General features: G+C 47.5%; 1 protein-coding gene across 2 annotated transcripts; it reads right to left on the bottom strand.

Annotated features, from left to right (window-relative positions):
- Window positions 1-795: 795 nt before the first annotated feature.
- On the bottom strand, window positions 796-7,291 carry PIN4 (peptidylprolyl cis/trans isomerase, NIMA-interacting 4). 2 transcript variants are annotated; one of them, XM_019629561.1, is made up of 4 exons: window positions 7,150-7,291; window positions 4,649-4,722; window positions 1,298-1,417; window positions 796-975 (listed from the first exon to the last, which is right to left on the bottom strand). In XM_019629561.1, exons 1-4 carry the CDS (start codon window positions 7,190-7,192, stop codon window positions 817-819), a joined length of 396 nt encoding a protein of 131 aa, XP_019485106.1. In that variant the 5' UTR covers window positions 7,193-7,291; the 3' UTR covers window positions 796-816. The 2 variants fall into 2 exon arrangements, with proteins under 2 accessions (XP_019485106.1, XP_019485107.1); XM_019629562.1 differs by lacking the exon at window positions 7,150-7,291 and adding an exon at window positions 6,934-7,017.
- Window positions 7,292-14,702: the final 7,411 nt, after the last annotated feature.

Below are 14,702 nucleotides of genomic sequence, written 5' to 3'. Positions count from 1 at the left end.
CCCCTATCTGCCCCACCCCCAGCTCTGGATTGCCATTTCCAGACAGTCCATGTATCTATAAGCACCAGTGTGTGTGTGTGTGTGTGTGTGTATGTGTGTGTGTGTGTGTCAGTTTACCGAAATGATAGTATACTACATACACTATATACACTGTAGGCTTCTATTAATGGACATTCAGTCTGTTTCCAACTGACACTGGTACTGCCAAATTGTTCTCCACAGAGGTTAGAATAATATACATTTCCACCATTGATGAATGAAGGCCTGTTTTCCCATACCCTCACCAACAACATGCTAAACGTTTTGAACTGTGCCAATGTGATAGGTCAATGTGGGACCTTGTTTTGGTTTTCATTTGCAGTTATCCTACTACGAATGAAGTTTGTTCTTTAAGCATTGAACTTAATGAAAAAGATGCAGTTTCAAACAAAAGTGACTGCATATGCCATGGATGTAAATGTGTATAAATCCTTCATTGCTTCATTTGCCAGGTCCTTCAGAACCCCAGCCAACTTCCCAAAGGTGTGTGTGGTGTCGGAGGCCCTTTCCTGCCCTCTGTTCTCACAAGCTAGCTGTAACCGGCCTCCATGCCACAGAGGTTAGTTTGCTTTTTCTAGCACTCCAGCTTCCTTCCTTTGTGGGTGACACACACAAAAGGCATTCACTTAGTATGCTGGGTGAGCCAATGACCTGAACACGGGACCACAGCAGGTAGCGCACCTGCAAACTCAGGGACAGAGTTTATAAAACAGGATGATCCAACACCTTTTCAAGAAATAAGCAAGATGCCTACAATAGTCAGTCTTTCAAAGTATTTTATTTTCTCCCTTCAACCATAATAATATGATATCCGAACTTCGTCTTCACTGGAGGGTCTGTAAACACGGGCTTGTCCAGCCCGCTGACAGGCAAGGCAAAGGCTGCTTCCTGAAATGGTCCCACCATGGACCCTCTGGTCATCCAACCCAAGTCGCCCTGGAAAACCCAAAAGACACGTGATGTCAAGTGGGCCTGAAGAGGGAACAGTCCTACCATAGCTCGAGCATTTCCCAACCTGAATGTCTAGGTTCCTAGGTTTATTCATCTGGGCTGTAAAGACCTGGTGACAAGGACCCTGCACTGAACCCAGGTGCATTCATAATGTTACCTGTGCAAGTTTGCTCATGCCTAGGTTTACACACAGGTGACCCATATTCAACTGTTTACTTTTAAGATCTTTAAACCACGACCTGGCTCAAATTAATGGCAAAACCTAGAAATAACCCCCACTGCTGTTTGAAATGGGAACAGCACTTACCCCTTGCCTGGCTTTGTCTTCACTATATTGTGTGGCCACTTCATTGAATCTCATTCCAGACTTTAACTTTTCCATGGCTTCCATGATTTTTCCATGTTTTTCACACAGAATGTGTCTGACCTACAAGGCAAAAGTACATTCACATAATATTTGGAGATCCAATTGATTCATTTCCTCCCAGTACATCACTTGTGTCTGGGTTACCCTCAGCAGTGAACAATTACATTAGCTCATGGCAATGGAAAATCCTAGAAGTCAGTGACCACAAACCCATTTTCCATATCAAGACAATAGCTTGGGACCCTGATTTAGATGGAATATGGGCACCCGGCTGTGGGAAGCTCCCATCTTTTACCAGGTGCCTCAGTGCTAACAGCAAACATGACAGTGGTTGAGATTTGGGGTCCTGGAGTCAAATCCCAACTCTGCTGTGTGATCTTAGACATGTTTTTAAACCTAAGTGTTTTCCCATTTGTGCACGGAGATAGTAACAGCCTGTGTGTTCTCATAGGGCTGTGAAGATTCAGATAAAGCACCCAGCACTTAGTAATGGCTGTTATTTCCTCAGAGCAGGGATGATATGAAAAAACCCTCCAGGAAACACTTGTTACCAAAAGAGGCCCCATGTATAAAGCCTCCCCATAATTCAACACTGAAAATGTATCTTATCTTGAACATTAAGAATATTCAACCCCAGGGCCGGCCGAGTGGCGCGATGGTTAAGAACTCGCTTGGGATGCCAGAGGGCCCCGGTTCGGATCCCACATATGAGGGCCAGTGACACTGCCCTCTACAGCTAAGATGCTGAACAACAGCTCAACCTGGAGCTGGGCTGCCGTGAGTCGCCGGCGACGGCGTGGGCTGCAGTCCCTGTGGCAGTGGATTGCCATGGGCTACCGTGTGTGGCCAGCAGCCAGCGTGAGCGGCCAGCAGCCGCAGTGAGCGGCCGTCCAGAAGCCGGCGACTGATCTGCCTCGCCAGAGAAGAGCGCAATGATGGTGCCAACTTGGGCCAGTGAAGCAACGTCCTCCACAACTAGACTGAAGAACAAAACGACAGCAACTTGTCTGTTCCCCTTTCCCCAATTCCCCAGCACTGTTCCCATCCCCCCAATTTCCCAATAAAAATCTTTAAAAAAAAATAAATAAAAAAAAAAAAGAATATTCAACCCCATAGAAGCATTCAAAGTTGACCTATGTTTACATAAAGCGATGTTTAAAAAAATCACTATATCTGGGCCGGCCAAGCGACTCGGTTGAGCAACAGGGTCACTGGTTTGATTTCCACATGGGCCAGTGAGCTGCACCTGAGCTGAGCTGCTGCTGAGCTGCCAACAGGTGGCAGGATGGCTCAGCTGGTGAGAGCACGTGCTCCCAACAACAAGGCTGCCAGTTCCACTCCCGCATGGGATGGTGGCTACGCCCACCCACAGCTGAGATTGAACACGGCACCTTGAGCTGAGTGGCCACATGGCAACTGGACTTGGAGCTGAGCTAGCTGCACCCTCCACAACTAAAGACTGAAGGACAACAACTTGGCTGTTCCCCTTCCCCAATTCCCCAACACTGTTCCGCTTCCCCAATAAAATCTTTTAAAAAAATCACTATATCCTTAAGTTGATCTTGTCAAGGTATCTGTTTTGCAGAATTTCCTATTTCTTATGCAAACAGAATCTGTTATTCCATATTGTAGGTGATACACTGGGGTGGTGGCTAAAGGTGTCTTCCTTATAAATTCAGAGATAAGTAAACCAAGGTTGTCCTCAGGGTTCAACTACTGAAATTGGGGGCGAGGGGATCTTAGGCCCACAGCAGTAACTTCCTGACAGCAAAGGAAAGGATGGGTCATCCTTTCATTTTAAGGGTAATAAATTCCCAAAGCCACTTCTCTTCGGGGCAGCTGCTCTCTCCATCTTGATAGTGATGGTCCTCTAATAAATCTGCTTGCTTGGCTTACTCAGGGCGTCCTTGAATTCTTTCCTGTGACACAAACATCAAGAACCCGTTTTCCGACAACACTATGGCACTTCCATTTGATGGAACACTGCTCAGCAATACAAAGGTACAGACTAGTGACTGATACATGCGACAACTGGAACACAACCTCCAGAGAAAAGCCAATCCCAAAAGGTTACATACTGTATCATTTGATTCACGTAACATCCTTGAAATTATAAAATGACAGAAATGGAAGACAGATTAGTTGCTGCCAGGGGTTAAAGGAGGGGGTAGGGGTAGGGGTGGGAGGGAAGTGCCAACATGGAAGGTGAAAGCTGCGTGTAGCCGAAATGACCCTCCACCATCCCTTATGGAGATGCCATACTGAGGACTAACATGCCAGCCCTCATTACTCTCGTAAGCCCAATAAACACTTCTTCAGCTGAACGGCAGATGAAGTAGCTGGTTTGCATTTGGAGGACCAGGTGCTCAGGTGAGAACAGAGGTCAACTATGGAAAAGCAGCTCCATGTCTCCCATCTCCCATTGTCTGGGGCACAGGTTCACCAAGGAGAAGGTGGGCAGAAAGGCCCACACTATTTACATGATCGCGCTCTCTCCCTCTCTTTTTTGGCCACATGTATGGTTGGGTTTAAATGATACGATTCCACTACTGCACGTATCATCCAGCGATGGGATGTGTTTCTTTCCTGAACTTCTCCCAACTAGACTGATAACAGGAACTATCTCCTATCTCTCTTTTATTTTTATAATACCCAGATCTTAGTACACTGCTTATCACAGGGCAGATGTCCCTAAATCCTTACTGAGTGCATGAATCTGAGTATGGGATCCCATATCCTGACTGAAACATGGAGACTGCCTGTTTCATAGCACTGAGTAATACAGTTCTGTTTGCAGATTCTCTTTTCCCAGGGCAGACGCTCCTCTGGGATAGGGTCAAGCCCTTCAAGTAACTGTATGCAATTGTCTCATGCCCATGTTCATAGTCAGGGTCCTGGCTTGTAGCTCACTGGCATGGGAGCTATCTACTGAGACCTGTGCCTTGGCCTGTTTACCGAAGCTCTGGGTTTTATAGAATATTTTGTACTGAGAAAGAATTTATTCACGTACTGGGAAGACCTAATGTAATACATTTGAAGAAACAATACTAAAGTATGAAGAAATTCTGGATATTTGAGAAAAGCATTGGAAAAGTATTTCTGAAGGAATTACTTTTCATACATGAGATTGGTGTAGATTTTCCAATTCTGTGTTATCTTGATTTTACATCAATATTAGGCTAGCCTCTTAGAATGAGTTAAGCATACTGTCTTTTGCTTTTGCACGTACCAACATAACACATGTATATATGCTTTTTATATTTAACATGAAAAAAGAAACTAGTAACTCACCTTTACTGAATTGCCACCACCTTTGGGACCCTGAGATTTCTTGTCAGAGCTGTCACTCCCAGAGGCGGCTCCCCCTTTAGAGAAGAGATGACAGGTACTCATTTAAACTGCACCTTGATATTTACAGAAAGGGCCAACACAACAAGAGTTGATAGTTCGGTCACAGCACCAAGCTTCAAAAGGGGACTCTGCTGGACCCTTTACTACATGAAGCTGAATTAAGCTCTGACTCACCGCTCTTACAACAGCAAATGTGTGCCCCACATACACCCTTCACAGGAAAATACACACTGGGGAGTATGCTAATAGTTGACAGCACCACACACCTGGTCCAGCGTCTCTGGATCCAATCTGAAATCTGCCTTCTAAGGGCAAACCCCTGAGCTCTTATAAGATTTCTAACAGGCACTCAGCTGTGTATTTGAGTACTCACCATTCCACGAACATAGTTTAAGTAAAGATGCAATTCCCCACCACCCCTATTTGGCTAAAGTATACATTCATGTGCAAGCTTCCGGAGTCTACTATTGAGTTGTTGGAAAAGTCGTGACGCATTTTTGCAACGAAAAACAGAAAAAATACGTCATGACTTTTCCGGCAACCCAATACATTGCCTATTGATACACTCCCACGAAAAGTCATCAATATTCAGATTAATAACCAGGGGCAGCGACTTACATTCTACCAGTATGTCATTTTACTACCATGTCAACTTCTGTGTCATTGGCAGCATACTTAGTTAGAGGCTGATGTCCCTAAGAACTATTGCTGGGTTGAGGGTTCAGGTCAATCAACATTTCCTAAGTAACTGCTAAGGTCCAGGCCCAAGGAATACGAAGATGAACAAGCCATGGTCCCTTCTTTCAGGGAGCTCACATGCTCCCGGGGAAGAAGGGTATGTACAGGTATTTAGGAGAATGGACAGGGGGCTGTGCAAGCACAGAGGGACATTACAGGCAGTCAGGGAAGGTTTCCTGGCTGAACAGGCGCTGACCAGATGTCGAACATGGGTGAGGAGACACTCTGGGTCGGGGCACAGTGGTATGTGTGGGAGACTTTGGATGAAGTCAAATTTGAGGTGGGAGTGCTGTGACATGAGCCCGGGGGAGGTGGCTGAGAGCCTTTGGGCCCCATTAAGAAACTTGGAATTTATGCTAGCAGTCATAGGGAGCCACTGAAAAGTTTTGATCAGGAGGCTCCATCTTACTCATCTTCGTATCGCCAGTGCCTGGCATAGTGCCTGGCATAGTGTCTGGCACACAACTGACAACCCCAAATACTGTACTGACTACCGAAGGCCTAAGAAAATGTCACTGCTGGGCCGGCCGAGTGGCTCAGTTGGTTAAGAGCTCGCTCAAGAGTTTGAGCTCTGAGCAACAGCGGTTCGAGTCCAGCCCGAGCTGAGCAGCCGCTGAGCTGCCAACAGGTAGCAGGATGGCTCAGCTAAAAAAAAAAAAAAAGAAAATGTCACTGCTAAAGGGGATTACAGCAAACTCTTACGTGGGTTGCTGTATGTCCACTTTGTAACAGTGATGCCTTCCAGTGAGTCTCTAGCTACAACTTTCTCGCCTCATTCCCACAACTCCGGCTCTTTGTCTTTACAGGAACCGCCCCCACCTCTGTCCCTTTATCCTGCTATGTTCCCTACACTGTCAGATATCTTCCCTCCGGTCTGGACCCCATGCTTGATCATCTGAACTGTGTTCCCACTGGCACCCTAACTCCCTTGTGTTGTTCTCCTCCTATTATCACTGTCCAACAAAACCTCCACCCTAACTCTTTCCAATCCTATACTGTAACAGTTGCACGGGACTAGGTATATCATGATTGTGCAGAACGTGACCCCCAGAAATCCACGGCCTTCCCGCTTAGGCTCTCAGCGCTCAGGGCAATGCTTTCAACAGTATTTCACTCCCTCTCTCATCACCTCGATGACTATTCCAAACCTTTACCACTCTGAAGACTCCTACTCAGTCCCGGCCTCTCAGCCTTAGAAATTACCGGTGCCTTCCACTTTACTAACAAATCGAGGCCATTAAGTATGATCTCCTACAAACCCCACCCCTTCTCCCTCTCTGGCCCCAGTTTTTACAACGATACTCATCCTCGTCTCTACCCCTGCGACCTCAAGCATCAGTTGTCCATTCTACTCAGAGTTCAACTGCTCCACCTCTGTACTGGGTCCCATTTACCCCTAAATCTCACTCCTTTCTAACTCTAGTGGATCCTTCAGGTCACCCACCCTCCCCAGTTTTACCCATTCAGAAGAAACAAACAAAACTTTCCCTTAGTCCTTTGTTCTTGTGTAGCTACCATGTAATTTCCATGTTTCTCCAATTAAAGCTTTCCAGGGAAGTCCGCACTGACTGTCCAATTTATCACTTCCGGGTCAGTCACTGGCCACCCGCTGCCTCCAACCAGGACCCCGGGGGTCGCCAGTCTGCTCCCTCCCCTAGCCCCTCACCCGACCCCATTCTCCCCGGCTGCTCTGGCCGCTGTACCTTTTCCCCCTTTCCCAGAACCGCTTTTTCCTTTAGGCGGCATCCTCGAAACCTGCCGTTGAACTCTTAAGTGTACCGATTGCTGTACAAAGCCCCTTCAGGCCCCATGGGCCTGTCCTAAATAAATGCCTGAGCCCAGCATGGCAGTTGACCGTTTTTTCTGCGGCTCCGGAAGCAGGCACATCTTGGGGCAGACCCAGTCCTTTGGCTCTCGGCCCGATGGGCTGAAGATGTCTGACTAATGAGAAGCTTGGGCCGGGCAGAAGGGCGGAGTCAAGGGCACAGCGAGGCCGGAAGCCCCGCCCCTGCGCTTTTTGTTACTTCTTTCACTCGGGGGCGTTGACGCGTTATCCCCTGCTCCCTGTCTCCCCCGTCGCGCGTGCGTGGTGGAAGCCATGGGCATCTGCAGTCCCTCGGCTCGGCCTCTAGCCAGTCCCGGGGGGGGGCCGCCAGACAAAGGAAAAGCAGGAAGACCAGTGGTGGCTGCCCCTCCTACACACAAGCCCGCCCTCCTTTGCGGTTTTTCATGCTTAAATTTTATTTTGCAGCTGTAGTTGGTTGAGTTCAAAAGGTAGTTCTTAAAAAAGGCGATAACCCCTCTGCCTCTTGGAGAACTCTTGTCATGGATTAAAACTGGAAGCAGTCTGAATGTCCCTCAGTAGGGTATTGCTTAAATAAATAATGTTTCAACCACAGAAAAAGATATATGCCATTTAAAATACCGAGTGGAAAACCGTCTGTACAGACATGGGAAATGGCCTCAAGGAAGGTTACAGACCAAGCTGTAGAATATGATTCCACTTTTTAAAAGTATATAGTGTGCTATATAATATAGGATGGGAAAGCTGCTCAGCAAAATGTGACCAGTGGTGCTAGTACACAATGGGTTTGTTTCTGTGTATTTCCCCAAATTTCTCTGATGGTGTGTACCTTTACATAGTAGGTTAAAAACACAGGTTCTGGCGCTGGCCCAGTGGCACGTTGCTTAGAGCAGCAGGGCCCCGGTTCAGATCCCTCATGAGGGTCAGTGACACTGCCCTCTCTACAGCTAAGATGGTGAAAAACAGCTCGACCTGGAGCTGGGCTGCCATGAGTCTCCGGCAACGGCGACTCATGCAGTGGGGCTGGCTGGCAGCGGGCGTGAGCTGCCGTGAGCTGCTGTCCAATGGCCCGAGCAACTGCCTCACCTGGGAAGAGCACAATGATAATACCAACTTGGGCCGGTGAAGCGACGTCCTCCACAACTAGACTGAAGAACAAAAGGACAGCAACTTGTCTGTTCTCCTTCCCCGATTCCCCAATGCTGTTCCTCTCCCCCCAATTCCCCAATAAAATCTAATAAACCAAAAAACCCCCACAGGTTCTAGAGTTAGATCACCCGGCTTCAAATCTCTGCTCCACCTTCTGGCTACTATTGGGTTGTCGGATAAGTCATGATGCATGTTTGCGACAGATGGCACTAGTTCATTTTTGGAAGTACTACAGTCATTTGCATCTATGTTATTGCTATGTCATTTGACAGCTGACAGCTCTAGCTTCATTCTAAAAAAAAATTGAGTGATTTGGTTGAGTTTTGGAGATTTTACAAGTTGAAGATGGAAGACCAAACTGTGCATTTTTGCCATATTTTACTGTTTTACTTCCATAAAGGGAAGAACGCACGTCAAGCTTGTGAAAAGTTACATAAAGTTTACGGTGACAATGATTGACAAGAATGTCAGTGCCAACGATGGTTCACGAAATTCCATGCTGGTGATTTTTATCTCAACGATGCTCCTCTGTCAGGGAGGCCCACCAAGGTTGAGGACGACAAAATAAAGGAATTGATAGAGTCAAACCCACGTTACACGACACGAGAGAGTGCAGAAACATTGAACAGCCATCATTCAAATGTTCACGACCACCTGAAGAAGCTGGGATACATAAGCAAGCTCGATATTTGGGTTCTGCGTGAACTCAAAGAAGTTCATTTGACGGTGCGTAAAAACATCTGCAATATGCCCATTAAACGTGAGGAAACTATCCCTTTTTTTAAAAAAAAGATTTTTATTGGGGAATTGGAACAGTGCTGGGGAATTGGGGGAAGGGGAACAGACAAGTTGCTTTCGTTTTGTTCTTCAGTCTAGTTGTGGAGGACGTTGCTTCACTGGCCCAAGTTGGCACCATCATTGCGCTCTTCCCGGGCGAGGCAGATCAGTTACCGGCTTCTGGACGGCCGCTCACTGTGGCTGATGGCCACTCACGCTGGATGCTGGCTACACACAGTAGCCCATGGCAACCCATTGCAGTGGGGGTTGCAGCCTATGCTGTCCCCGGCGACTCATGGCAGCCCAGCTCCAGGTTGAGCTGTTGTTCAGCATGTTAGCTGTAGAGGGCAGTGTCACTGGCCCTCATATGTGGGATCCGAACCGGGGTCCTCTGGCGTCCCAAGCCAGCTCTTAACCAATGCACTACTTGTCCGGCCCTATCCCTTTTTTTTTTTAAAGATTTTATTGGGGAATTGGGGGAGGGGAACAGCACTGGGGAATTGGGGGAAGGGGAACAGACAAGTTGCTGTCCTTTTGTTCTTCAGTCTAGTTGTGGAAGACGTTGCTTCACTGGCCCATGTTGGTATGATCATTGTGCTCTTCCCAGGTGAGGCAGATCGGTCTCCGGCCTCTGGACGGCCACTCACGGTGGCTCTTGGCAGCTCACACTAGCTGCCAGCCGCTCACGCTGGCTGCCAGCCACACACGGTAGCTCACGACAGCCCACTGCCGCAGGGGCTGCAGCCTACGCTGTCGCTGGCGACTCATGGCAGCCCAGCTCCAGGTCGAGCTGTTGTTCACCATGTTAGCTGTAGAGGGCAGTGTCACTGGCCCCATGTGGGATCCGAACCGGGGCCCTGCTGCTCAGAGCTGGCGTCCCAAGCCACCTTTTAACCAACGCGCCACTCGGCCAGCCCCAAAACTATCCTTTTTAGAAGCAACTGATAACTGGTGATGAGAAGTGGATTGTTTACAACAATGTGGTGCGCAAACGGTCTTGGTCCCAACGTGATGATTCGCCTCAAACGACATTGAAAGCAGACATTCATCAGAGGAAGGTTATGCTCTCAGTGTAGTGGGATTTTAAAGGTGTGGTGTTTTTCGAGCTCCTACCAAGGAACGAAACAATCAATTCGAATGTGTACTGTTGGCAATTGAACAGTTTGAACGAATCCATCTTCCAGAACCGTCCAGAGCTTGTTAATTGTAAAGGAGTTGTGTTCCATCGCGACAACGCGAGACCACACACAAGTCTGATCACCCATCAAAAATTATTGGAGCTTGGATGGGATGTGTTGCCACACCCACCATACTTGCCTGACCTTGCGCCATCAGACTTCCACTTGTTCCGCTCCTTGCATGGTATAACATTCAATTCAGGTGAGGCTGTAAATCAGCACCTTGTTCAGTTTTTCGCAAATAAAGACAGGTCCTTCTATGGATGAGGAATTATGAAGCTCACTGAAAGATGGCAAAAGGTTATCGAACAAAACAGGCAATATATCATTGATTGGTCTTTGTCCTTTATATAAATAAATGACCTTTGAAAAACATAGACAAAATACGTCATGACTTTTCCGATAACCTAATAGTTCTGTGACCTTGAGGAATTTGCCTCACCTATTTGGCTCAGTTTCATCATCTGTAAAATGGATTTGATGATAACAGTACCTACTTACAAGGTATTGAAAGAATTAAACAAGTTCATATTTGTAAAGCACATAAAACAATGACTAGCTCCTAGATTGTTAGCTTAAAATGAATGAGTTTTGAATTTGTGTCCCCACACTTTCTCCCCTTACTGCAACCCCTCCCCCATCAATTTATATATAAGGTCAGGGCTTTTCCTCCACTCCACAGAATAGCTGTTCCTGATCCCTCTGCCAGCCAGGGCCTAGGAGGTGGTCCCGCTCAGAGTTTAGTTTCAGGATACGGCCTTGCTGGACGTAGGATGCTCAGTGCTCAGACTGTAGATCAAGTGTTTTGGAGCCCGTGCCCACCTCCAGCTCAGACACAACAAACAGCCCTGCCTCATGTCATGCTGTTGTGACTTCTGGACACAGCGTACCTTTTTTCAGATAGGGAGTGATCAACTGTGGGAGCGCACCCAGCGTGGAGGGGATCATTGCTCCTCCACTTCCGAGGTGGAGCACACCAGCCCCGTGTACTGATTTGCCAAGTCCAGCTGGGAGATGGGGGGTGGGCTCTAATAGTGACAGTGTGGCCTCATGTCATTGGCTCATTCACAGCCAGGAGGGTCAGGGGCACCTTTACTTTTGGGTTTCCATAGGAAACAGGCTTTCCGGCAACCGCTGGCTATGGCAGTCTGTGAGTGGGACTGGAACACCATTCAGGTCCTAGTGAAGAGCCAGCGTGAAATGGCTGATGTGCCTGGCAAATGCTTAGTGCCTGGAACATTGTGAGAGCTCTGTGCATTCCAGCAGATAACAGCAACAGCAATAGGCAAGCCTGGGCAAGTGGCTGAATTTGCCCAAAGCGGTGCCTAAAGGCCGGGACCTCAAAGGAGAAAGGGATAGGCATAAGACTGCCGGGGGATTCAAAGGCAAAGCACTTGAAAGACACATACAAAATCAGGTTCGATCTCAACTATGTGATGCGGGGTTATGCATCACAGAAAGATAGGGAGGGAAATATGAAATCTTAAGTATCAGTTCTGGAATATGAGTTTATGGCCGATTTTCCTTTTTTTCTGCTTATATCAAGTAGCATGTATTTTTTTTCAAGAAAAAAAGGCAATAAGCATTATTTGTAAAACAGGCAACAAATAAGCTAGTTTGTACACAGTGATTAATCTGCACCAGTCTGTGGAGGAGTGTGTGGAGCCCTGATGAATGAACAGAAGAGCAGAGAGGAGACTTCAGCCTTGAAACCATGGCAGCGACTGTGGGAGTGAGTGTGCAGTGAGCAGAGCCAGGACCGCCTGCCACTTGTATTTTCTGCTCATTACCTACTCCGACTGATTCTCCCACGCAAGGAAAAGCAGGAAGGGAAGCTCCACAAGCAGCTGCTGTTCCTTTCCCCTTTGAGAGCCCAGCACAGCTTATTCTGAAAGGAGAGCTTGAAGCAACTACACAGAGGCCTCGTTTATCCCATTAAGAGGTGTCAGTGAATGGGGAGCTCTGGGCCCCAGACTCTGGGCACAAGGGTAGGAAAAAGTCACATTTGGAACCTGAAACCAGGAAAAATCAGTCGGGACATGGTGGATGGGATCAGCCACCTGGAAAGGTAGCAAATGGATGCGGATGTATTGCTGAGGACATGGGCCCAGTCAGTGGCTCTGGAACTTTCTGTCCCTCTTTGAACAACTGGTTTTTAAGGAAAGGCTTCAGAGAAGAAGATTCTATCTTATGTTTGTGCAGCATTGTGCAAGTGAAAGAGCTGCTGTTTCCGGAGGCCATTCACGTTCCAGTATGTAGCGAGGCGGGTTCCTTCGGAAGCGGTGTTCGTTTGAGACTATGGAAAACAACCAGCACCAATGGCATATGCAGCTTGAGCCGGGAGCTTGCCCTTCATGATCTCTTTTAGTTTTTGCCACAGGTCCAAGTTATGCCCCCACCATGCGACAGAAATAAGTGCACCTCTGGCTTATGCATCTGTGTGTTGGATCTGAGTAATCTTGAAGGTGATCACCCAAGCCCAGAAGCACAGAGGCTACAAGCAGGAACACAGCGAGGGTGGGGGAGAGTGGGCAGGACCAGGAGGGGTAGGGGGGCGGGGCGAGAGCTGCTGGGTCCTCGCCCTCAGGGCAGCATCTCCATGCCCAGTGCACTCTGCCTTCTCCCCTGCCCCTCATTCTACAGTGAACTATGAACACTCCGCTAGGATCCACCAAACGACTCTTGTACTCATCCCCCACCCTCTTCCCCACTTCCACAGCCTTTGGCACATTCTCTGGACCATGCGAACAGCCTCCATGTTTGTGTCTCAGTCAGAGGTCTCACCACCCTCTGAACCACCCTCCCCAGAGTCTGACAGACAGCTCTCAGAAACAGATTTGACGCTCACTTCCCCAATTAAGACCCTTTGTGGCTCCCCGATGTCTCATAGGCTCCTTAGCCTGGAGGCCCAAGAGGTATTCTGCTAACACATGCAGGCTTATCTCTTGCTAGTCCCCACTGGGCTCCAACCATGTTGAACTACCATTTACAGGCCCTGTGATGTATGCTGCTCTCTTAAGACTTAATGTCTTTGCACATGCTCTTCTCTCTACCCAGAATGCTCTTCTCCCATGTTTGGTCCAGCTACCACTTTGTAAGACCAAGCTCAGATGCTATGTCCTCTTGGAAGCCTTCCCTGACCTTCTTCTCCATCTTCTCCCAGGATGTGCTGGGCACTGCTCTGCACTCCTAAAGCACCCTTGGCTTATCTCTAACATTTGTGCGATTTTAAGTAGTAGTACATGCCATAGATGGACCACACTTTGTTTAACCATTCATTCATTGAAAAATGTTTGGATTGTTTCCACTTTGGGGCTATGACAAGCGAAGTGGCTATAAACATTTGTGTACAGGTTTTTGTGTGAATGCAAATTTTCATTTCTCTAGGATTATTTCCAAGAGTGTAATTGCTGAGTTGTGTGGTAATTGCATGTTTAGGTTTGTAAGAAATGCCATACTGGGCCAGCCGAGTGGTGCGTTGGTTAAGAGCTGGCTTGGGACGCCAGAGGGCCCCGGTTCGGATCCCACATATGAGGGCCAGTTACACTGCTCTCCACAGCTAAGATGCTGAACAACAGCTCAACCTGGAGCTGGGCTGCTGTGAGTCACCAGCGATGGCGTAGGCTGCAGCCCCTGCTGCAGTGGGTTGCCATGGGCTACCGTGTGTAGCCAGCAGCCAGCGTGAGCGGCCAGCAGCCGCAGTGAGCGGCCGTCCAGAAGCCGGCGACTGATCTGCCTCACCCGGGAAGAGCGCAATGATGGTGCAAACTTGGGCCAGTGAAGCAACGTCCTCCACAACTAGACTGAAGAACAAAGGGACAGCAACTTGTCTATTCCCCTTCCCCCAGTTCCCCAGCGCTGTTCCCATCCCCCAATTCCCCAATAAAAATCTTTAAAAAAAAGAAATGCCATACTCATCTCCAGCGTGCCTGTACCATTGTACATTCCCACCAGCAATGTATGCGTGATTCAGTTTCTCCACCTAATCAACACCATTTTGTGTAGTCACAACTTTTTATTTTAGACATTTGGAGATATGAGTGCTGATATCTCATTGTGCTTTTAATTTGCATTTCTCTAATGGCTAATGATGTTGAACAACTTTTCATGTGTTAATTTGCTGTTTGTATATCCTCTTCCGTGAAATGAGTGTCATGTCTTTTGCCCAGTTTTTTTTTCATAGTGCAAAAATATTTAAGTATTTATTCACTATTGAATGAAAAAGCTCAGATTACAAATGGAATTAAAATTCTTAATAAAAATATTGCAGTATATTAAAATTTGAAGAGAATTCTTAAAATATACAACATGTATAGTAGCCAAAGTCCTAGAGAAGTTCATGTAGAAA

Source organism: Hipposideros armiger, unplaced genomic scaffold (genome assembly GCF_001890085.2).
Source record: "Hipposideros armiger isolate ML-2016 unplaced genomic scaffold, ASM189008v1 scaffold_861, whole genome shotgun sequence".
NCBI classification, from domain to species: Eukaryota; Metazoa; Chordata; class Mammalia; order Chiroptera; family Hipposideridae; genus Hipposideros; species Hipposideros armiger.
This window is presented reverse-complemented; position numbering and strand designations above follow the sequence as displayed.

Bases quoted from the DNA above. Each gene is read 5' to 3' on its own strand.
- PIN4 (XM_019629561.1), bottom strand. From the start codon at position 7,192: ATGCCGCCTAAAGGAAAAAGCGGTTCTGGGAAAGGGGGAAAAG. The intron at 4,723-7,149 runs GTACAGCGGCCA...TCTTCTCTAAAG, and splicing joins TTCTGGGAAAGGGGGAAAAG to GGGGAGCCGCCTCTGGGAGT. The intron at 1,418-4,648 runs GTGAGTTACTAG...TTTGCCTTGTAG, and splicing joins GTGGTGGCAATTCAGTAAAG to GTCAGACACATTCTGTGTGA.